At 42.6% G+C, this 24,146-nt stretch overlaps 1 protein-coding gene across 3 annotated transcripts in view; it reads right to left on the reverse strand.

Annotated features, from left to right (window-relative positions):
* The window catches only part of DOCK5 (dedicator of cytokinesis 5), a 211,719-nt gene that overhangs the window by 6,021 nt on the left and 181,552 nt on the right, over positions 1 to 24,146 (reverse strand). For 2 of the 3 annotated variants that reach the window (XM_038573778.1, XM_038573777.1), the window contains exons 41-50: positions 19,204 to 19,345; positions 17,290 to 17,371; positions 16,026 to 16,110; positions 15,505 to 15,591; positions 13,304 to 13,480; positions 9,050 to 9,133; positions 8,140 to 8,277; positions 6,104 to 6,270; positions 884 to 1,052; positions 62 to 200 (exon numbers count right to left, since the gene is read on the reverse strand). In XM_038573778.1, coding sequence (XP_038429706.1) covers positions 62 to 200; positions 884 to 1,052; positions 6,104 to 6,270; positions 8,140 to 8,277; positions 9,050 to 9,133; positions 13,304 to 13,480; positions 15,505 to 15,591; positions 16,026 to 16,110; positions 17,290 to 17,371; positions 19,204 to 19,345 — 1,270 coding nt within the window. Of the gene's footprint in view, positions 1 to 61; positions 201 to 883; positions 1,053 to 4,673; positions 5,476 to 6,103; positions 6,271 to 8,139; positions 8,278 to 9,049; positions 9,134 to 13,303; positions 13,481 to 15,504; positions 15,592 to 16,025; positions 16,111 to 17,289; positions 17,372 to 19,203; positions 19,346 to 24,146 lie in introns of those variants that run through there. The other variant, XM_038573779.1, reaches the window with a different exon arrangement.

Genomic DNA, 24,146 nt, shown 5'->3' on the forward strand with positions numbered 1-24,146 from the left:
ATATATCTGTATCTCTATATCTGTGTGTGTGTGTATATATATATATATATAAAAGACTTACTTAAGGTCCTGGTAGCTTTAGGAGTGAGTGGAGGTGGGCTCAAGGGTGTCGACTGAGGAGGTGAAGAACCATGAAATGGCGTCAGCCGATTGTCCGACAACTGGAGACTCTTTGGTCTTTGTGCTTTTCTGGCTGGGCTCTAGTGGGGGGTGAGGGTGGGGAACAGCAAAACATTCTCACCGTGAGAAAGGCTGAGCTCATCATTGCTCTGAACCCCCTCGCCTGCTGAGCACAAACATGTTAGAGGGAACCATTCCGGGAGCCACTCTTGAGCTTACCATGCTGTCATGTGGCGAGCATGGCAAACACACAGACAGGGAATCACCAAGCAGACATTGTTCTCTGGCCAGCCATGAGCCTGATCTTGACCACAGTTCGACTGTATTATTTATGTTGGAAACGAGCCACCCTGATTCTCAGGGAATTGCCACACTTAGCAACTTGATATGGCTCATAGAAGAAACAGCATTTTTTTTTTTTAAGTTAAAAGAAGAGAAATGACAACGTTTGGACTGAGTCATGGAATATGGTGGTGAGAACCATAACTCCAAGCAGCAGCCCACATGTTTACATTGTGGGTACAAGGTCTTACACCAATACTGATTTAGCTGCTCCAATTCTCCTTATGTGCTTTTTTTAGCACAGCCTGAGATGGAATGCCACCACAGGCTGCTGTGTCCTGAGAAAGCATGGCCAGGTGACTCACAGCTCTGATGGGAATGGGCATGTGCCTGGCTACAGGGAAAGCACTAGCAAACCTCTGGTGCTTGTTTGCTTTGCTCCCCACCCACCCCCCTGTAGTAGTTGCTGTTGTTGTTTTACCATCAGATCAGGTTCTGGCACTTTTTCTGCAATGACTTGGGATTTGCTCACGCTCCAGTCTTTTCTCTTGAACTTGCTGATCCGGTTCTCACTGTCCTCTTTGAGGGGCAAGTCTTCAACTCTAGCACCTGACGAAGCCCTGCGTTCCAGAAGTGGCTCGAGGATTGACCTATCAGCCAAGAACAAGGCCCAAAATCACAAAACCCTGACCACTTGAGAGTCAAAATTTACTCCAAGAAAGACCAGGGGTGGGACGCCTGAGTGGCTCAGTGGTTGAGCATCTGCCTTCAGCTCAGGGCATGATCCTCCATCCAGGGATAGAGTCCCACATTGGACTCCCAGCATGAAGCCTGCTTCTCTCTCTACCTGTCTCTACCTCTCTCTCTGTGTCTCTCATGAATAAATACATAAAATCTTAAAAAAAAAAAGACCAGAGATTATGACTCCTCAAGATAATCTTGATCTGTGACTTCCCTCTCAGCTTCTACATCTGAATTTCCAACTGCCAATTATTTTTTTAAGATTTTATTTATTTATTCATGAGAGACCCAGAAAGAGAGGCAGAGACATAGCAGAGGGAGAAGCAGACTCCCCCCTTGGGGAGCCTGATGTAGGCCTTGATCCCAGGATCTCAGGATCATACCCTGAGCCAAAGGCAGATGCTCAATCACTGAGTCACCCAGGCATCCCTCCAACTGCCAATTAAACATGTACACAAATGAGACCACCAAAGTATGAAAGGAAAACATCTCTGAACATTCATCTTATCCCAGAAAGAGAAAGTCTTACTAAAATTATAGGCAAAGACAGAGTTCATACAATAAAAGACACATAAGTAGCTTCAGGCTACTTGGGTAACAGCATATGTCCCAGAGATGGCCAGCCTGTGTTCAAATCCTACCTATGCTTACTTCTTGGGTGATCTTTTCATACCTCAGTTTCCTTATCTATGAAATGGGGACAGTAATAGTACGTACCTCATATGCTTAGAACAAGTGCCTAGCATTGATGCATGCTCCCCAAATGCTTTTATTATAGTGATAGATTTTCAAACACCATAGTGAAACCTGTTTCATTCAAGAATCATGATTAGGTGCTAGACAGAGAGAGGAAGAGTTTGATGAGAAACAGGATAGTCTCACAATATTTTCCCATAAATTACTTATTAACTACAAAGAGAGATACAGTAACTATACAGAAAAGAAAATGGACAAAACCTCAACGACATACACCATCAGTTAACACACTAATGGGGAACAAATGAACATAATGCACTTCTGGATATGATACTTTAAAAGGACATAATATGACCCAAAAGTCTACAACTTGAATCCTAAGCACACAGAAACATTAGACAAGCACAAATGAAGGTGAATCCTATGAAATGACTGGCCCGTAATCTTCAAAAATGTCAATATGATGAAAGACAAGACTGTCTTTCATCTTTTTCGAAAAGCCAAACTACTTGAGATTAAAGAATAAAGAGGCGTGGCAAAACACAGCAACTTCTGGTATGGGATCCAGTCAGGATCACATGCTATGTATAAAAATCATAGTGGGACAACCGACACAACCGGGGTAAGGGTTAGAGCTTACAGCCTTGTATCGATGCCAAATTTCCTGAACATCCAGGCTGTACCGGGGTATGCGGTTATATAAGACAATGTGTTTGCTCTTATTGCATGAAGCATGCAGCCTACTCTAGAATGGTGGAGTGGGGCTGGTGAGGGAGAGACAGAGAGGGAATGACTGTAGCAAAATGTAAAACGGAGGAAGGTTAAAAAAGATATTACACCTTTATGATGGGTATTGCTTAGAGCTTCTGAATGGGTATTTAATAAGCCCCGGCTTGACTAAAAATTGATAGATTTTTACTCCATGAAAATAGAAAGCTTGGAGGGATGAATAGGCAGAGGGCAGAGGATCTTCAGGGCAGTGAAATTATTCCATATGATACTACAATGGCGAATACTTGTCATTATACATTTGTCCAAACCCACAGAACCACAACACCAAGACGAAACTTCTAATGTGAACTATGGACTCCAGGTGACTACAATGTGCTAATGTTGGTTCATTGGTAGTAATGAATGTACTGCTCTGCTGTACATTCTTAATCTTGCTATGAAATTAGAACCACTTAAAAAAAAAAAAGCCCATAATACACACACAGACAAAATCTATAGTATGAAATAAGATAATACAAAAACAGAGATGAGCTCTTAGTATTTAATAAAAAAATAGAAGCTTCGGCAGAAAGCGTTATTAGTAAACGAAAACTATCTGCTGGACATAATTTAGATGGCAAATATCTTTAATATATAAGAAACTTTTACAAGCCAAAAAGAAAAATATGAATAGTTCAATTTTTTTTAAAGTGCCAAAGGATATAAAAGGTATTTCATGAAAATGGAAATCCAAATGATTTTTAAAAGTCAGCATCACTAGTTACTAAATACTCAAAAATATTAAGACACGATATTTGGAGGAGGCAAGGACTTTTTTATATTATGGAAATTTTCAAATGCATAAAAAAGTGAAGAGAACCTAAGAAACTCCCATGTGTATGTCAGTGTCAGTAAGGACAACTCAGTCAATCTGCTTTCTTACAGGCATTAAGCCACATTCCATGCCCCTCACTGGATCATGTGGAGATGATTATTAGATACCATATCATCTCATCTATAAATATTTCAGAGTATACCTCTGTAAGGCAAGGACTCACTTCATAACTACACTCCCATGATTGGTCCCACAAAAGGAGTAATTCATTTCATCGAACATCCAATGCTCACATTTCCTGACTGTCTCATAGACTTTCTCTTGAAGTGGCTTGTTTGAATCAAGATCCAACCAGGATTCACTCACTGTATTTGATTGATAGGCTGCTTCAATCATTTTAAGCTTTTAATATGCATGTTCGCCCTTCCTGCAAAGTGTGTTTGTCTTGGCTCTGTTGAAGGTAAAGGGAGAGAGTTTCAGGAGAGTCTGAGTAAGGCTTAGCCCCTGGAGTCACATGGGAAATGCTCATAGATGGCAGTTTCTTTTTTTTATTTCAAATTAGTCTTTCCTTTTTTATTATTTTTTAAAAGACTACAAATACGGGTTTTAATTTTTTGGTATTTTTCTTCTCTTTCCTTTTGAGAGTAAGAGAGAGTGTGTGAAGGGTGGGAGGAGCAGAGAGAGAATCTTAAGCAGGCTCCACTCTCAGCGCAGAGCTCAATGTGGGGCTCAATCTCACAACCCGGAGAATAGGATCTGAGCTAAAATCAAGAGTTGGATGCTTAACTGACTGAGCCACCCAGGTCCCTCTTCGGTATTTTTCAATTGTTAATATATGTAAGGGAAAGCCACTCACTATTATTTATCTTAAATCTGCATTGATTAAAGAAATACCATAGAGCCCAATTCCAAAAAAGACTCTAATTATTCTTAATTTTTTCAAAAGATTTTATTTTTTTAAGTAGGGAGATCAAAGAAATGGGAAAAAAGTCTGCAAATAGACTAAAGAACATATAGGAATTTGATTTTGTAATAAAGTTGACATTTCAAATCAGTAGAGAAAAGATGGTTTGTTCACTAATGTTAAAGGGAAAACAGTGATCGTGTGGCCAAAAAAATGTTGACCTCTGGGCAACCTGGGGTGGCTTAGCGGTTTAGCGCCCCCTTCAGCCCAGGGCATTATCCTGGAGACCCGGGATCTAGTCCTGTGTGGGGCTTCCTGCATGGAGCCTGCTTCTTGCTCTGCCTGTGTCTCTGCCTCTCTCTGTCTCTCATGAATAAATACATAAAATTAAAAAAAAAGAATTAAAAAAAAAGTTGACCTCATACCTCACACTTTATACTTGAATACATTTCAAATTTAGTGTGAATAGTGAAACTCTAAAATTAATTTTTTCAGCCTTACAGTGGAGAAGGCCTTTAATCATAATATAAAATCCAGAAGTCGTGAAATCAAACATTAATTTATTTGATGGCATTAAGAAAAAGTCAGCACAACTCAATAAAAAATGAGAAGCAAAGTCAAAAGACAAAGGAGAAACTGGAAGGTATATTCCAACTAATATTACAGATGAAGAGAACACAACAGAAAAATGTACCCAAAATACATGACCATATTTTGCAGAAAATAAAATACAAACAGCTAATAAAAAATGAAAAGAAGCTCAGATTCACACAAAACAAGAGAAATAAGACCAAACCAAAATGAAACCCTATGCCATGAAAATATTCTCCATGTATCAGATTGGCAAAAATTAAAAAGGCTGATAATACACTATTTCGGGCAATGGGGGTGATGGGCACCCTTGTAGGTTGCTGATAGGACTGTAAATTGGTATAATGTCTACAATTTTGAAAACTGCAACTATAAATGTTTGACAAAGCAATTCCACTTCTAGAATATTCCTCATAGGGATATGCCTATATTTACAAAACAAATTATTTTTAAGAATATGCACTGTTGCATGGCTATGATGGCCAAAGATTAAAATCAACTAAACATCCATCAATAGGCACTGGTGGAAGGTGTCCTGGTGAAGACATATCACAAGATGTCTGCAGCTTAAAGCAAAGAGGAGGCTCTTTACATCCTGAAATGGAAGGATTTTCAAGATACAGGAAGTTAAAAAAAAAAGCAAGGTAAAGAAAGAATTATGTTTCCACTCAGATAAAAGAAAGTGTGAGGAAGAACATGTTTTTAGGTATTGCTTGTGTGTGTATGAAGAGCTGCTGGGAAGGCAGCAAGAACCTGAAGCAAGACATCACTTGCCTCAGCAGGGCAGGACTGATATGGTCAAGGACTGACAGGTGATTTTTCATGACTGATCCCTTTTGTACCCTGGAATTCCATATCATGTAATTATATTACCTATTTACAAAATGAATATAAATTTTACAATTACTTTTGAAAACTGATTCAGATGAAAAATAATCAGACTCTAAATCACTCTGAAAAAAATGAATGCGACAGGATGATGGGTGATCATTATCCTATTTTTTCCTAACTAGTATCATTATGTAAACAATGATCTTCCTCATGAGGAAGACTACGAGAATGATCCAGAGGCTAACAACGATATACTCTGAATTACTTCTCTTATAAGGGTACTTCTCTACATTAACCAAGGCTCCATTTGGTGACAAAAGGCAGAGGTTTAGTACGGAGATACCCCCTCCCCGCTCCCTATTGCCCCCAGTAATTAAGAATTGAACCCTTACCCATCAGATCCTGGTCTGGAAGGAGCGTTATCGGATGAGTTAGAAGAGGTGGAAATCACAGAGGACGTCACTGAGGTGATGGACAATCTCCGCAGTGTAGATGACATGATGTAGGGTAGTACGATGGACCCTGTGCGGCTTTGCTTCCTCTCAGTCAAGCTGGGTGGCTGAAGAACAACACACGACATCTCACAGTGAGCTTAGCCTGGAGTTCAGCCCCTATGGACTGGTGCAGCCCCCATTCTGTCTGTGGCAGTGCCATTTGTTTTGGCTGGTACCCACTGCTGCCTCACTTGTTAAATACTGCAATGATTTATATTCTTAATTAGAAACACAACTAGGTTAAACCATCCTTGTTAAGACTAGAGGAAAAAAAAAATCCCCAGATTTTGCTGCCAGCCACATAAGGGAGGAAAAACCAAGCTGTTCATTGCCTAGCCCCCCACTACCACCAAGAGAAGAGCTAAACCTCGGTCTGCTTCCCCAGTTTTGCTTCTTTCAGCCACCAAGAAAATAGAATACTAGCCTAATAGAAAGTTTTATATTTAAACTGTAGACCCAATGCTCAAGAAACAAATGGTGAATCTTAAGAAGTAAAGGAAGATTGATCTACTTTCGTTAGAAATGTCTCTAGTAGGACTGATTTGCCCCAATAGGACACCCTATCAATTTTACACACAAACACTGGCCTGGATCTAATAAAAACTACTCATTAGGTGAAAGTCACAGTCCTTCTCATCTAGGAACTTGTGTAAAAGACAAACGTTCCTAGGAAAAAGCTCTTAGCTGGCAACAGGTTAGGAGGTTAGACACGACTGAACACTTGATTAAAAGCAATGATCACAAAGATACTCTGGAGAGAAAAAGGTAGGAAATATGGAAGTGTGGAAATGGGAGGCAGGAGTACACAAAAGGAAATTCAGAGCTTTGGTTCAAGGAAAGAGAATTTGAAAATCAGGGGTTCAAGAGTGAGACAGTTAGATAGTAAGGCGGACTCATATTAAAAAGAGCAGAAATAGGGTACCTGGCTGGCTCAGTTGGTTAAACATCCAAGTCTTGGTTTCAGCTCAGGTCATGACCTGAGGGTCATGAGATCAAGCCCTGTGTCAGGCTCTGCACTCAGTGGGGAGTCTGCTTCTCTTGCTGACTACCTCTCCCTCTGCCCCTCCCCCTGCTCATGCATGCATATGCATGCTCTCTCAAATAAATAAACCAATCTTAAAAAAACACAATAACCACAATGGAAAACTGAAGCTGGAGTCAAACATTCAATCAACTGTTGGAGAGAAAAGGTTATTTATTTTTTGTTAAGTAACCTTTATGCCCAACGTGGGGCATGAACTCATGACCCCAAGATCAAGAGCTGCATGCTCTATCAACTGGGCCAGCCAGGCATCCCAGAGAGAAAAGGTGACTAAGCACATGCACCAACCCACCCAACTTCTCAGGAAGAAGAAAACTGTCACAGGGAGAAATGAGAACTGTCGGAAAAATGATGAAATCAACCATATGCATTGTAAAATGCACTTCACAATTCTTTCTTCCTTTGAAAGGTGTGAAGAGTGGAAACTTTCCTCAAAATGAAAAATAAAGACTAGGAACAATACAAAGAATTGGGCTAGAAAGGCCAGGAATAAGCAGCATCTGGGAGCAGGAACACCCCAAGTGCTAGGAGAGTGGTTCACGCACTATGGGCCCAGACCAGGAGCATCAGCCCCACCTGGGCGTGTGTCAGAAAGGCAGATCCTCAGGCCACCATAGACCTTCTGTTAGAAACTCTGGAGATGTGGCCCAGCAATATCTGTTTTCACAAGCCTTCCTGGTGGTTCGGACAGTCACTAGAGTCTGAGAACCCCCATCTAAGCACATTAACTTTAGAAGGTCACTAATAGCACCATGTCTTCTCCTCCCTGCCTCCAGTATTTTCATGCCATTCCTCTGCTCTTTTGACTCATTTGGCAGCTGAAAAACTCATCATTATCAAAACAGGTAAAAAAAGACTGAAGAAGGCAACAAGCTACTTAGACAAAGCCAACCAGTGTTATAACACCGTAGAGCTTTTCCACTTTCTCCTTGAGCTCCCGGAAACAAGATGACAACCGGTCATGTAGTGGCTTTAGCTGCTCTGTCAGCTTCTCCCCATGGATGCGGATCCCCTCCGTCAGCAGAGGCATCTAGGAAAAAGGGCACGAAAGGAAGGAAATACGGTTTAGGAAGAGGGATACTTCAGATTTGGAGATTGGGGAAGGATGAGGGTAGAGATGGGCAGGTCAACTGGTAGACACAGCATCTGCCAAATGAGAACGCTACTTCTCTGTGTAGGGTTTGGGCACTGGACACCCTTGGGTCAAGGATGCAGAGAAATACACAAAGATACAAGTAGGCCCTAAACTGGGGATGGACGGACAGTCGAGGCAAACCCACCTGAGCCTGGGGGCATGTCTGTGGCTAAGGCCCTCCTGGTTTTAAACCTTAGAGTGAAATGGATGGCTGCATTTTCTCCCACTGTTCACTGAAGTAGAGAGAGGTAGAGAGAGAGAGAGAGAGCGAGAGAGAAACTGAAGCCAACATGCCTCAGCTGGAAACACAGCCCAGCAAACCAAACTGCAGACTTTAACCTCTTCTCTCAGAAGGACCCTCTCTGCACTGTACAGTCTAATGGAATGCTACTCCTGGAGTCACTTAGCCAAACAAACAGATAGGCTGTGATTCCAAAGGTAAAAAAAAAGAAAGAAAGAAGAAAAGAAAAGAAAAGAAAAGAAAAGAAAAGAAAAGAAAAGAAAAGAAAAGAAAAGAAAAGAAAAGAAAGAAAAGAAAAGCACCCCTCAAAGTGGGCTTGTGGATTTAAGCCCTAGACAATATCTTGCCATTGTGCACGTGTGGCCCCCCATGGAGCGCAGCAGGTGTGGGGGTTGCTGTTGGCCACACACCTCACTTAAGTCATACCTGTAATGCTATCAGACGCTTCAGCAGCTCAATCTTCTCCTGGTCTTCGGGGTGCTCCTGCAAGTACTTTTCTGTAAAAAAAGCCTAAAAGGGAAGCACATGCAAGTATTAATTAGAACCATTCCTATCTGTGTATTTGACTCTTGAGGGAGGAGGGGGGAGCCTGGATGGGTGAAAACTGTCTTCTCTTCTAGCTGATAAACCTGGAACGACTATGGAAACACTCATTCCTCTCCTGGGATGACCTTGATGCCGTAGCGGACAATTCTAAGGGTATGTGCTATTTTGTGATCTTTTTGGAATCATGCAATGCCTAATCACAGTACCTTCTCAACAATCACCAGACACACACAAGTGCACTAACCAAATAATTATCAGCAGAGCAGAATGGCATTTCTTAAAATAACTTTCCCAAAGGACAAAGGCAAATGACAATATCTAAAGGTTATTCGTTAGATCAAGTGCACAGATATTATAAAGGAAAAAGGAAATAATTAATAGGCTGGAGATGGCTGATCGTTTTGCTCCTCTACCATCTGATATAGGCTGTATCACATTTTCTTCCTATATTAAGTGAATATGAATAGCCACACTTTCTATTTGTCTATCCAAAAGACTTTTTGAGGGCAGCCCGGGTGGCTCAGGGGCTAGTGCCACCTTCAGCCCAGGGCCTGATCCTGGAGTCCCGGGATCGAGTCCTACGTCAGGCTCCCTGCATGGAGCCTGCTTATCCCTCTGCCTGTGTCTCTGCCTGCCTCTCTCTCTCTCTCTCTCTCTCTGTGTGTGTCTCTCATGAATAAATAAATAAAATCTTAAAAAAAAACAACAAAAAAACAAAAGACTTTTTGAGGACATGAGATATAGATGTGAAAATGTTTTATAAATATATTTTTTAAAGATATATTTATTTGAGAGAGAGAGAGAGAGCACGAGCGGGGGGAAGAGACAGAGGGAGAGGGAGAAGCAGACTACCCGCTGAGCAGGGAGCCCCACATGGGGCTCGATCCCAGGATCCCGAGATTATGAGCTAAGCTGAAATCAGATGCTCAACCGACCAAGCTACCCAGGTGCCTGTTTTAAAAATATTAAAAGCACCTTGCGTTTAAGCTTAATATATGTGAAGACCATGTCACACATAACCAAGTTAATAAACATTCACGGGTCCCAATGGCTAAGTCTCTACAATAGTGAAATAAAACCCAAACTCAAACTATAAACATAGGTGTTATGGAACAGACCATTTTAAAGACCATTCATTAGGGAAAAAAAAGTCTGTGGTGAACATTTCCAATACAGTCCTAAAAGGGAGTTATATATTTTCTCCCTGTACCATAACTATTATTTCTGAGAGTGTTTTCAAAGACCAGCCTTCAAAGTTCCCCTCACTCTTCTTTTCCAATACTTTAAAAGCTACCCTCTGTATGAGACCCAAGGTCCTGAAACTACAGGATACAGTACCCCCCCCCCCCAAAAAAAATGATCAGGGATCAGCTCATTTTGTGTGGAAAAAGTATATGCAAACTCCACCTGTGGGAAGATATTATGAGTTGAACTGTGGCCTCCACCTTGCCCCAATTCGTAAGTTGAAGTCCTTTTTATTTATTTGAGACAGAAAGAGAGACCATGAGGCAGAGGCAGAGGGAGAAGCAGACTCTGCTGAGCAGGGAGCCCGACCCGGGGCTGGTTCCCAGGACCCTGAGATCATGACCTGAGCCAAAGGGAGCTGCTTAACTGACTGAGCCACCCATGTGCCCCTGATTGAATATATTTGCTGTCCTTGTGAAAAGGGGACGTTTGGACACGGTGAACATATTGTGAAGAGGCACAAGGACAACATGGTCATCTATAAACAAAGGATATTCACTGCAGGTTGCCAGCAACCCCTCAGAAACTAGGAGAGAGGTGGGGACCAGATTCTTCCTCATAGCCCTCAGAGGGAATCAATCCTACTGACACCTGGATTTTAGACTACTGGGCTCCGGAACTGTAAGGCAATATATTTCTATTGTTTTCAGTCAACCTGTTTGTGCCTTTGTTCTGGCAGCCCCAGCAAACTAACACAACAAGGAATATAAATAAATGCAGGTCAAGTATCACAGACAGGAAGCAAGCGAGCACATCTGAGAGCACTCTTTCTAGCCAGATTAATATTTAAAGAGAAATGAATGAAAAAGTAGTATTGCTTAAACCTTCATCCACCCTTACCTTCCAAAGACAAGCAGCTTAAATCTTCAAAAGTTAAAAAAAAATTTTTTTTGATATAAGATAAAATGCACTGAAATTCCCCAAACATCGGGTTGAGTCAAATGTTGGAGCAGAGTGCTCTGAAATTATTATTTTTTTTTAGGAGAGTCCTGCCTCGCAACAGAGAGGGGCTGATGAATTACAGTAAACAGAACTTGCATTCCTAAAACTCAGGTAGTGATTAATGGGCTGCTTTAAGATAGGTCATTCATATAGGTAGGCGATGACGGACTCCCCAATTAATTGCAATGGGGGTCACTGGTGATCAATGAGTTTACTTTTTTCTTATGTTTAGAAATGCACAACTCATACATATTAATTAAAAGTACAAACTAAGTATTTTAAGCTAAAGATCTGAAATTTATGTTTACCTGCCCTACTTCCCCTTTTTAAAAAACTTCAATGAGAAGCCAATGACATTGGAAAAACCTTCCTATGAAATTATATCCTATTCACAGATATTGGCACATATGAATTTGAGTTCAGGGGGATTATGTAAACAAACAAAAGAATACTTGGAAAAACACAGTTGGCCTAGCTTATACGAAAAAAACATACCAACATCATTAAGGTATAACAAAGTATTGTATTCTGGATCCTGGTTTTATGCTGAATTTCGTTATTACAGGGGAGATTGGTACTGACACCTAGCATGGGCACACTAGAATCGGCCTCTGGTGTGGAGTCCTTCCCAGCTGCTGAGGGTCGTAGGCCTGAAGAAGGTTCAAAGTTTGATGGGAAAGGAAAAGAAAGATGGTTATAGCAGTCACAGAGCACTAGCAGCTCTACTCAGGAAGGACATTCAGATCACATTTGGCTCTGAGTGGACAGGAGGGAGGAAGAAAACCAACCCTCATCAGGGCTCAACCATATGGCAAATGCTCTGTGATGTTCCTTATACACAAGATGCCTTCCTCAGCTACCAGCCACTCCCAAGCATTACTTATTTTCCTTACTTTTTTCAGATATGAAAAAAGGGGGCTCAGAGAGGTGAAGTATTTCAGCCAAGGGCCCACAGGGGCCAATGGCAAGCCAGGATTGGGTCCCAGGAGTGGCTGATTCTAATGCCCTGGTCTTCTCAGGACTTGTGTACAAATGCAAATAAGAGAATTGGCCCATTTAAAGTCTCCTCGCCCTTCTCGTCCACCTTCTCTGCTTTCTGTTCACTCTCCAGACTATGCCACAGGGGTGCAGCAGTCAAATATTTATTTATATTTAGGAAGAGGACTCCAAAATTACTTAGCCACTGAAAACAACTGAACAATTAAAAATCCTGCCTCAATTAATTACTCTTAGCTGAATTTTACCTATTGAATCCATTACCTATTTTTTAAAATTATTTTTAAAGATTTTGAGAGGGAGAGAGAGAAAGAGCAAGAGAGAGAACATGAGCAGGGGGTGGGGCAGAGGGAGAGGGAGAAGCAGACTCTCCACCGAGCAGGGAGCCTGGAACAGGGGTTGATCCCAGGACCCCAGGATCATGACCTGAGCCGAAGGCAGATACCTTACTGACTGAGCCACGTGGGTGCTCCAATTACCTCCATTTTAAATGGTGCTACATCCAAACCCTATGCAATGGATTCACATCTGGTGAGCACTCTTTTCTTGTTTTTCCAGAATAAGATACAACACTTAGTTGAACTAATTTAAGGGTACAGCCGGGTCCAGCATTTGTCCATACAGCCTATGGCACACCAAGTTGGGGTGGGCATTCCCAGCCTAGCTCTGCCTTTCTCTCTCTGCTTCTCCACTTCCAGAGCACCCTTACAGAGGAGTCAACCTGTAAACTTTCTAACTCTCAGGGCTGAGAGGGGTTGGGAGAGGGAATAGCAGGTAAATCAAGCAGACATGGTGTATTAGATCGGTGTGAGGTCAGGGACAGGCTTTTCATTAGTTTCACTTGCCCACTTGTAAAGATGGCAGAGTGAAAAATCTCTCAGAGAAGCTTTAATAAACTAACTGACCAGCTGCATGGTGCCACTGAGAGGCATGGAGATGCACAGGATTCACCTTTTCGTAGTTGGAGTAGCCCCCCATGACAGCCGGGTCTACGATGCCACTGAGCAGCATGGAGAGAGGATGCACAGAGAGGGCTCGGTCCCAGGCATGCTGCTGCACACAGTTGCTGATCTTCTCATTGGTGAGTTCCATGGTTTCTATGGCATTCTCCAGGGGACTGATTTCCTCCTGTGACAGAGGACAAGGGAGAGGAAGAGCATTTTGTGAGCTCACATCAAAGACAGAAAAGAAGTCCTCAGTGTGCCTTTTAAAAGGTATAAAATCGGGCAGCCCTGGTGGTGCAGCGGTTTAGCGCCGCCTGCAGCCCAGGGTGTGATCCTGGAGTCCTGGGATTGAGTCCTGCATCGGGCTCCCTGCATGGTGCCTGCTTCTCTCTGTGTGTCTCTCATGAATAAATAAAATCTTAAAAAAAAAATAAAAAATACAAGGTATAAAATCCTCACCAAGCAATAGAAGAGTGAGGTTTTGCTTCTCAAGGTTGTTTATTTAGATACCACATTTAATTGGAAATGGTTTTGCTAAGTTGCCAAGTAAGCTACTTAAAGTCTCTTGGGAAGTACAAGAGTGACCTAAAAATTAGAGCAATAGCAGTGATTATTTCTTGGTGCAAAGTGTCCACAGGAATTTTGGGGGAAAAAAATTGGAGCCATAATAATGATTGATTTTTAAGCAGAGCTTTCTCAGAGATTTTTGAGAAGATCGATGACAAAGTAATGGGTTATCTGATCCAAGATACTTCTGCAGCACCCAAAATGTTCCCTGGCAAAAGGCTTGATGTTTCTTGCCTGAGAAAAGGGAAATGATATTGGAAGCCATACACTCAAACCATACATAAGTCACCTTAGTATGGTTCCGTGGTTAAAAGAAGTCAGAAATCATGGGATGTGTTAGGATATTCAAGTTGAATTTTGGATGAATGTGAAATGAGATTCAGTAAAGATTCAGAAGGGCAACCTCTGTAGAAATGTCTTCAAAGGCAGGTTTCAAGAAAAATCACCTTCTTCACTTTCCCCATTGAAAGCCATCATGACTGTCTACTACAGCCTTGATTCCAAAAGTCTCTATCCAAAAATCCTATTCTTACTGGAAAAATAATTTATTACTAGTGATATGGAACATATCAAATTTCAGTTCAGATTTGTTCAAGATTTATTTCTTGAAAGTGTATCACATGTCAAGTACTGCGCTGTGCTCCACAGTTACAGCACTGGCTAAAATCTAATTCATGGCTGAGAGGAGCCTATGGTTTTATAATGGGGTCTCAAGACATGTAAGCATGGGAGTAACTTGTTAGAAATAAGTCCAGGTTGCAAAAGGGCACAGGGAAAAGGCATCTAACCCACTTGGGAATTTCAGAGGTGCCTTCCAGGTGAAGCTTATACCTAAAATGAATTTTGATGGGAGGTAGTTAGGTTCAGAAGTAGCATTCTGGGCAAAGATAAATGCCCCCACTGTTATGAAGGGTTGGAATAACATGGAATGAGTTTAGTTCCAGAAGATTCCAAAGGAAATCTCAGGCAGAGCTGAGTCACGAAGCCTCTGCATGTGTGTGCTAAGGAACAGAGGCTTTATGCTCTAGGCACTGGGGAGCCATAGCAAGGTTATAAAACAGTCGGCTTTCCACTGTGGAACTCACGCTCGGAGGCAGTGAGGAAAACAGGCCTGTGAAGGCCAAGGCAGGAGGCCAACGAGGGGGCTTTTTCCATGGCATCCACCAGAGATGAATGAGAGACTAAAACAGGGTATGGCAGTAGTAGAGCTGGAAATAAAGAAAATAGACTTAATGAATCTTAAAAAGGTAAAGGGGGAAATTTTGGGGAAAGATGGAGAAGGAAGAGTCTGGGATGACTGGTGATGTGATTAGCCACGAATGAAAGCAGAGGAAACGTTCTGGGAGAGAATGTGATTGACGGCAAACTCAAAGGAGACATTCCGAAAATGGTTTGGTGCACTGGCAGGATCATGAGGAGACAAGACTCATTTGCTCATAAAAGAGTCATTCACTGTGAGTAACCTTTAGGGTTGGCCTTGTAACATCAGTTGTACAAAGGAGTTCTATTATACAAGACGCCTTTTATTTCTCTTTTGGAAAACAAAGTTGGCCAGAGGAGGCTAGAAGGGGACTTAACAAAGGCTCTTATTATATTTGGAGATACAAAGAATTTTCTGAGTTCCACTTTCAGATGACTCACCGTTGAAATTTGTTTGACTTCAAACCACTTGAGAATCCCAGGAAAGGTATACGCGGTTGTATATGTGGTCCTTTCAATCCACATGGTCTGGTGGAAGGAAAGGAAATAGGAAATGTCATTTCCTGGGTAAAAGAGCAACACTCTCTGCTTGAGGTCAGTGAGATTCTAGTCACAAATGCTTCCTTAGTGAATGGGCCATATTTTGAGGATTCTGGAGGTTTAAAACTACCAGGGATCATCTACTTGGGCCTTCTGACCCTCCAGAGGGGAAATGTGAAGTCCAGAGAAGTGTGACTTGCTGATACTGGCAGCAGCACTGGAGCCCGATGGTAGAGCCCAGTTTTGGGGTGGGTTCCAGTCTAGAGTTTTCCACTGGGATGGCCTGATGTCTAAGTAGTAAGCATGTAGCACCTCTATCCCCAGGGCTGCCATCGTTTCTGTTGTCTGCATTGGTTAGGTGGAAAGCCTTCATTTGGATGTCAACTTTACGCTGTTTTAGAGGGCAAACAGGGTGGACTCACAGCAAATTCATTGTCTGGATCCTTTTCTCCTTTCCGGAATGGCCTGGAATACCTGAATTGCTGCACTTCATTGGCTCTGTAGTAGCTGGAGAAAGACATGGCCACAATGCTGTAGTTTCTCTTAGAACAAGCAGTCCTTGCTCAGACTTCAGTAAAACCTGGGCCGCATCTTACACAGACCAAGTGTTATCCACTAAGCAATCTCAAAACAGTCTCCCTAGTGAAGGCTGGAGGAGATGTACAATTTGATTTTATTTTTATTAATCTTAATTTTATTATTTATGAATCCATTCCAGTTTACTATTTAAAAAGGTATATGTATTTATATCCATGTTTGTGTTTTCATTTGTATGTTTTTATCACAATTCTACTAGCATTTTATCTTCTCAGGAAAAAGCGTGAGGCCTTTGATCACTGGGGACCCCACCAGGCAAGGTGAGGTCAGCCCACTTCTCAGAGTGCTTCTGAGTAGAAATAAAACCCAGGAGATCTGAAACCTAACAGTCAAATTCCTAATTTCCTTCTGTCTGCCTAAAAAAAATCCAAGACCTCCCAAATCTCTTTTGAGTTACCAGGCTTATTTTATACTGAAAATAGAATAAAGAGTTGTGGTCTGAATGCCAAAATTCACATGTGGAAATCCTGACCCTCAATGCAATAGGATTAGGAAGCAGTGTCTGTGGCAGGTGCACAGTCATGAGGGTGGAGCCCTCATGCATGGGATGAGTGCCCTAATAAAAGAGATCCAGAGAGCTCTGTCGCCTTTTCTGCCATGTGAGACACAGTGAGAAAGAAGTCAGTGAATCAGGAAGCAGGTCCTCACCAGACACCACATCTGCTGGTGTCTTGGACTTCCCTAGCCTCCAAAAACTGTGAGAAATAAGTGGCTGTTGTTTATAAGTCACCCAGTCTGCGGGATCCTGCTATACAAGACCCAGAGGTTTAAGACAACAGAAGATCTTCCAAATGAGTTTAAGGCTTTGTTTTTGTTTTTTTAAAGATTTTATTGGTTGATTACTGATTGAGGGAGAGTGTGCATGAGTGAAGGGAGAGGGAGAGAGAGAATCAAGTGGACTCTGTGCTCAGCGGAGTCTAACTCAGGGCTTGACCTCACAACCCTGAGATCATGACCTGAGCTGAAATCAAGAGTCTGGCGCTTCACAGACTGAGCCACCCAGGCGCTTCCAAGACTTTGGTTTTGATGTACTCCAGATAAAGTATGTGAGAGGGAAAGTGTTTTTAAAACCAAAAAACCCCCACTTACTTTAAGATCTGCTCTGGAACTGGTTTGTCCTTGTAGCTGGGCGGCAGGCTCATCACTGGCTTTACGGTGAAACACTGCATGTCTGAGGAGCTCATTAAGGAAGGAAAAGGGGCAGGGCCATGACGCTGTCACAGAAAGGACCACCTGTTCTCCCTGCTTTGCATGGAAATGGCACCTGCATTAATTATTCCTTTTTACCGAACGCCAGGACTGCACTGAAAGCGAGGTTCCCTTATGTATTACCAAAATGCCTTATTAAATCATGATCCTAGGACATTTTTAGGTCAGACCCCTGGCAAGCAATCTTGCCACAGGAAAATAGGCTTCAGTGAAATATCAAGGAAAAGGGATTTGAAACAGTTTTAAATCATTTCTTTTGGCCAAGCAGGCCTCTGAAACAGCCAGATGCCAGAGCCTGCGCAGTAGGAACTTCTGGTATCTTTGGATCTTCCTTGTTTATGGTGGGCCATAGCTGGGTGCTGAACTAGGTTCTCAATATGTTACCACCAATAAACACAACAATAAACAGTCGGATGTTACAAATCTCCTACAGACGAAGAATTTAAGGCTCCGAGAAAACCCAGAGCATACAACTGGTTCACGGTGAAGTCAGGCTTCAAACCCAGCTCAGGGGGGGAAGACCTGTCTCTTGGACTTGATAGTTTAAAAAAAAAAATGACTTTTTTTTTGTTCTTGCCAGTGCAAATATACTGTTTCAAAATCTACAGCATTTAAACTCAAGTTTAAGGCCTTGTGTCTGGTTAAAACAGCGACTGCCGGGACTTCTGGGCAGTGTGCAGCCTCCTGGGCGCAGAAACACATGGACATGTACTCAGATGCAGTATTAGAATTCACAGCTGCTGACTTAGAATCTCTCTGTATGACACAATCTGAGAACCACTGGGCTGTGCCTTACACTGGTCTAGTTGACAGAGCGGATTGAGGGCCCAGCGATAGGAAATCCTAAATCCAGTTCCTGAAGACCTCATCATTCCCATATCATGAAGGAACCTCCACTCTTTTCTGAACCCATATAACCCAAACAAGGATTTATCCTAGAAGACCATTCCTTTCCAAGCACCTGCTATGTATTAGCAGGCTGCTGCTCTCTTACATGTGTGCCTGTCTACTGGTCTGTTATTATTATTGTCGATCTTTCTACGATCTTTCTATAGCTACTTACCAACCTAGGTGTATAATAATGGCCAATATGTACTGACTTTTTATTATGTACCAGGTATTATTCCCAGTATTTGACCTATGTTTACTCAATCTTTACAAGAACTCTGTGAGAAAGGATGAACATCATCCTTATTTTGTAGATGGGAAAACTGTGGCACAGAGAAATCAAGGAACTTGCCCAAGTTGACGTAATCTGAGACTCGAACCCAGGCAAACGTTAGCTCCAGAGCCCGTTTTATTATCTACCTGTCGCACTGGCTCTGGCTTATCCACCTCTCTCTGAAAACTGTTCAATTTTAGAACATTTTTATTTGAGCACAAAACTTATGAAAAAAGTTAAAAATAATTTTGTTATGGACCTCTTGGTGTTTGTTCTTTTTTTAAAGAAAGTATATAATTAATTTTTCAATAAGTCATTGCATTGTGACAAAAGAAGAGCTATATAACTTTACCCAGAACCCAGAATTCTGAACAAGCAGTCCATGTCATCCTCAAGCTCCCCCTATTGCTATAAAACATTTCATATTCAAGATTTGCTTATTATCTATTTCCTTTACTTCATAGCCATGAGCTAAGGATGTCAGGGTCCCAAAGCTTTTACAAGGAATGGAAAACTGAGGCAGAACAGCTAAATGAGTGGTCAGAGCACAGGACATAACCATGTGCAGAGACATGACTGAAACCTTAGCTTCTGTGGCTGGGCCAGGCCATGTCTCCACAAGGCGAGGATACACTGCTTTGGGGACGATTTGATTTCCTCTCCCGGGGGCGTGGTGCTGGTCATCTTCTCGGCATTGGGGAACTGGGTCAGCAGCCTCAGGCTGAAGTCTTCTCGCCTCTCATACTCCTTCCCCCGGTAGATGAAGATTTTGTTCTGCAGATCAGAGACAGCAAGGGGAGTGATTATGTGTGAAGAGTGAAGAGGCAACTAGAGATCCTGGTGCTGAGGAAGCTACGGGCCTCCCTAGCACAGCTGGCTGAAGTGCATTCCACCAGCAAGTTCTCACCAGATATCTACCCTGCAGCAACCATCACATCTGGCAAGAGTTCACGTTTTACTGGGGGAGCTAAGTCACAGGCATAAAGCTGCCTCCACAGTGCTTCTCACAATGTGGCCCCATGACCACAGCTGGTCTGCAAACAGTCTGCACTGATCCACAAGGAAATGAGCTTGTGCCCTAGTACAGGATCCACAATGTCACCAGGCACGCTGTGGAACATAGCTGATTTTTTTTCATAGCAAGACCTTCTCAATGAAGGAAGGTAGTGCACTGATTCATGTGCAAGCCGTCCTCTTATCATGATCTGGCTGTGGACCAGCACTTTGAATGTCACTGACTTAGAGAACAACAAAGTGTGAAGAGAGTGAACACAACAAATCTCCGTTAACAGAGAACAGAAATAATTTATAGCAGTCCCCAGGCAATCCTGAAAGTCACTGTGGATGGCAATACCAAAGGCTCACAGAATCTAACTGCACCAAATCCTATTCTCTCCATCTCAATCTACATTCTCTTTATGTTTAATAAAATTAATAAAATTGGATTTTTTTTTAAGAAAGAGATTTCCTAGGCTCCAGGCATGGGTGTAATCTGACTCCTTGCTGCAGCTGTCCATGCGAGTTTAAATGCAGCCATGTTTCGAAGGTTCCTACTCATCTGATGCTGCTCAGATGAGTGCTCAGATTTGGCAGCCCATACATGATCCATTTTTAACTAAACCTTGGGACCATATTGTCTTCGAAAATGTTTTTTAAAAAATCCCTTGTCTACTCATGTAACAAATATGTATTGGACAAGCAGTGGATTTGCTAAGACACTAGGGATATAATGTTGACCCTACTCTCAAAAAACACCTTCTGGGGGACAGAAACAGAAAACCAGGAAGTATGACATTTTATATCATGCAAGTAGCATGAAGGCGCTATACCTCCTAGGATTAATACTGATGGCAGTAAAAATTGCCACATCTTCTGGAATGGACCCTGACGTTTTTCCAAGCTGGAAAAGATTTATGTGACTAATCCATGCCTTATGAAATTTGATCATTCGGGCAAAGCTGCAGTAGGTAAGGAAGCAGAGTATATGGCAGCACTGAATGTAAGATGTGGACAGCAATGTGAAGGGAACAGACAAGCATGAGGTCAGCACAGACCAGCATGGCCTGAAAGAGAGGGCTTCAAGGAAGACCCAGGATTGACCAGGCCCAGATAGAGGGAGAGTGTAAGAAGAGGGAAAGAGAAGGGGTGGTCAACCAGCAGGGCAAGGGAAAAGGATGGGGCCACCGAGCAGAAAGTCTGGAATGGAGCTAGAAGAAAGTAAGTGGATGAACCAGAACACTGGAAGGCAGGCTTCAGTTCCCACAGTCCAGGGAACTCACTGGAGGTTCTGGCAGGAGGGAGCGACGTGATGAAAGCAGTAGTGTAACAACCTCAGCAGGTAGTGGGGTGTGTTGCCAACCATTGGAATCCTGGGCAGGCCTGAGTGGGAGAAGGAGAAGCTGCAGGATCTGGAGTCTGACCCTGGTGTCTGGTGAAGGGCAAAGAAGATGGGGGGGTGGGGTGGGCGGATCACCGAGGATTCTGAGGTGGCTGGCCCTGGAGCAGGAAGGGCAGTGGTGCCGCTGCCAGAAGCAGGGGAGGAGGAGGCCTGGCTGGGGCGGGCTGGTGGTGGTGGTGGTGGTGGTGGTGGTGGTAGGAGGTGAAGAGGAAGACGCAGTTTTAGATATTCTAAATATCTAAATTTGGCAAAATGATCCACAACACAGAAGGGCATGTAGGCTACATCATTCCGAGGATTTTACATGCTTCCGTGCACTCTGACAACACAGGACACCCACAAACCACGTTACAGTTTATAAAGCACGCTGGTACGCTATTCATTCCGAAGCAGCCCTGTGACGTGGGCAGTATTTCTCTAACTTACACAGCAGAGAACTTGGAAGTTTCAGGATTTGGTTAAAATCATACAGTCACCCAGCAGATGATGGAGACCCCACTCTCTCAACCTGAAAATCTAATCTTTGCACTGAATTGGTGCTGTCTCCAGCTCATGTCCTTTAGCTCATGTGACACAGCAATCTCTCTCTCTCTTTCACACACACACACACACACACACACACACACTCGGCCAGCAGGCGCCACAGCCTTATCGGGACTGGCCCACCGAGACTGACAGCCAATTTCAGACTAGAACCCACTACAAGGCTCCTTTCCAGACCCTCTCCTCTTGGTGGTCCATTCTCTTTCCCTGCACTATCCCATCCAACCTTGAATAAGCCACCAACTTCATCTCCAGTCTGGAAACTGAGTTCTGGGTCCGTTGTACCAAATTGTTGACTCTCATCTTTTGGATGTTCCAAATGCACCTCACACCAAGGATGGTCCAAGCCAGACTTACATGAAGAATGTATAAAGATCTGAAAGGCCATCTGTGACTGGGAACCAAGCCACCTACCCATCCTTCCCTACTTGCCCTCTTGTTCACAATCCTCCAACCTCTTGGCTTTTGCACCTGGCACCACATCTCAACTCTTAATGGTCACCTCGCTTATTCCCTCACTTCTTCCAAATTTTTGCTCAGATGTCATTTTCTTACTGATATCTTCCATTCACTCTACTTAAAGTTGCAACTCCACCCCCATCACCTGCCTCTCTCTTCACCTGCCCCGACATTTTCTCCATGATACTTATGGAGTGTCTACACGGGGTGTGGCACTGTTCTAGGCTATCAGATGTGCTAAATGTTTCACTTACTTTTTGTGTGTCTCCAAACTAGAATATAAATTCCATAATTTCAAGGATTTGGGTTGTTTGGGACTGTGCCCCCAAGCCTATAAAACAGCAAGGCCCAGAGTAAGAGTTCAATAAATATATAAATATTTATTCAATGAATGGACTCTATTCTTTTCTAGTCTTGCTGTCTTAGTGGATGGCTCCACAGTCCTTCCAGTTATGCAGCCAGAAACCTAGAAATCATTCTTTTTTTTTTTTCCTAGAAATCATTCTTGTCACCTCCCTCCTTCCTCACCCACATGTCCCAACAATAATCATCAAATGCCATTACTCTGTCATTCTAAATCTTTCCATTTTTCTCTAAAGCCACTTCCTAAGGACGACCTGCCTTCCCTTCCTTCTCTCAACATCTGCAATAGTCTCTAGTGGCTATCTATATACATCCAACCACTGTCCGTACCAGCCAGATGATGACCTTGCCAGCACACAGAATCCAAAATGAGAGGAATCCCTCCTGCTTTTGGGATGCTGACAAAACAGCCAGGGCAACCCCACGGCCCCGCCATAGGTGCTCTCCCCACAGCCCGTGCTGCAACTCCCCGCACACCCTACTGCCTTTGGTCCCGCACTGGTCTTTCATTCCTGGGCACTGCCGTGCTCTTGTTGGCCACTTCCTCTGCCTGGAAGGCTTTTTTCCTACCACCTTTATCTCTGTAACTCCAAGCTTGCCTTTCAAATTGCAGCCAAAGCAGAAATTCCCTGGGAAGTCTTTCCTGACTCTTAAAAAAACTTCAGGCATAATTTACATATAGTAAGATCTACCCTCTTTAGTGTAAAATTCTGTGACTTTTGACAAACATAACCATGATCATAATCAAAATACAGAACAGTTTCACCACCCAAAAATTTCCCCATGCCTCTGAAACCCAACCCTCACCCACAAATACAAAATGATGATGCCTCTTGTCTCTACCTCTACTGTAAATGTTGGTTTGGCCAGATGCCATAGAAATAAAATCCAAGTATGTAGACTTTATGATCTAAGTTCTTTTACTTGGCACAATGCATCAGAGACTCATCCACATGCTTGTGTACCAGGAGTTTATTCCTTTTTATTACAGTGTAGAATTCCATTGTTTGGCTATCCCACAGTTTGTTTATTCCTTCACCAATTGAGGGACATGTGAGTTGTATCCAGTGTTTGGTTGATTATAAATAATGGTGCTATAGACAAGCATGTGCAATTTTTTTTCGTGTGAACATAAGTTTTTATGTTACTTGGGTAAATACTCCCTGGTTAACCAAGTCTTATAACCTAGAATTCCCCTCTTGGTCAGTTTCAATTTCCATTCATTTGTGTGACTATTAACATTACACTCATGAGGCTGTAAGTTCCACGAGAGTAAGGACCATATCTGATTATTATCTGCCTTGTATGTGCCTGGCACACAGTAGGTGCTCAGTAAATAGTTACTGAATGAATGAGTTTCCTCCTCATTGAGCACTATGAGAAATGTAAAGTGCTTCCTTTCTCACTTTTTCTTAAATCAGCGGAAGGAAAGTGGATAATGTGTTTAAATACAGCCAGCTCTACAGAGGCTTCCTTTGTGAGTGCAGGGGAGTGAGGGGTAGGAGGGAATAAGATTTTGGTTTTTAGATTTTAAAATCGGTATCACATAAGAAAATTTTGAGAAGGAAGAAAACACATGGTCCTTCTCACTATTACAACACCTGTTTTTATTTTTGTGAAACTTTCGTAGTCTTGTCCTCGGGATATTTGCTTTCAAACTGGCTCTGGCTGGAAATAAAATAAACAACTAAATACATCAATCCACACTTTTCCCCAGCCTGAGCTGTAGCAGCAGACCAGTGGAGGGGATGGTTCTGTTTTTCCCTTTTTCATTCCACCTGGGAAAAGTCATTTTACAAAAAAGCTGCCAGA

This window comes from Canis lupus, chromosome 25 (assembly GCF_011100685.1).
Source record: "Canis lupus familiaris isolate Mischka breed German Shepherd chromosome 25, alternate assembly UU_Cfam_GSD_1.0, whole genome shotgun sequence".
Lineage (NCBI taxonomy): Eukaryota > Metazoa > Chordata > Mammalia > Carnivora > Canidae > Canis > Canis lupus.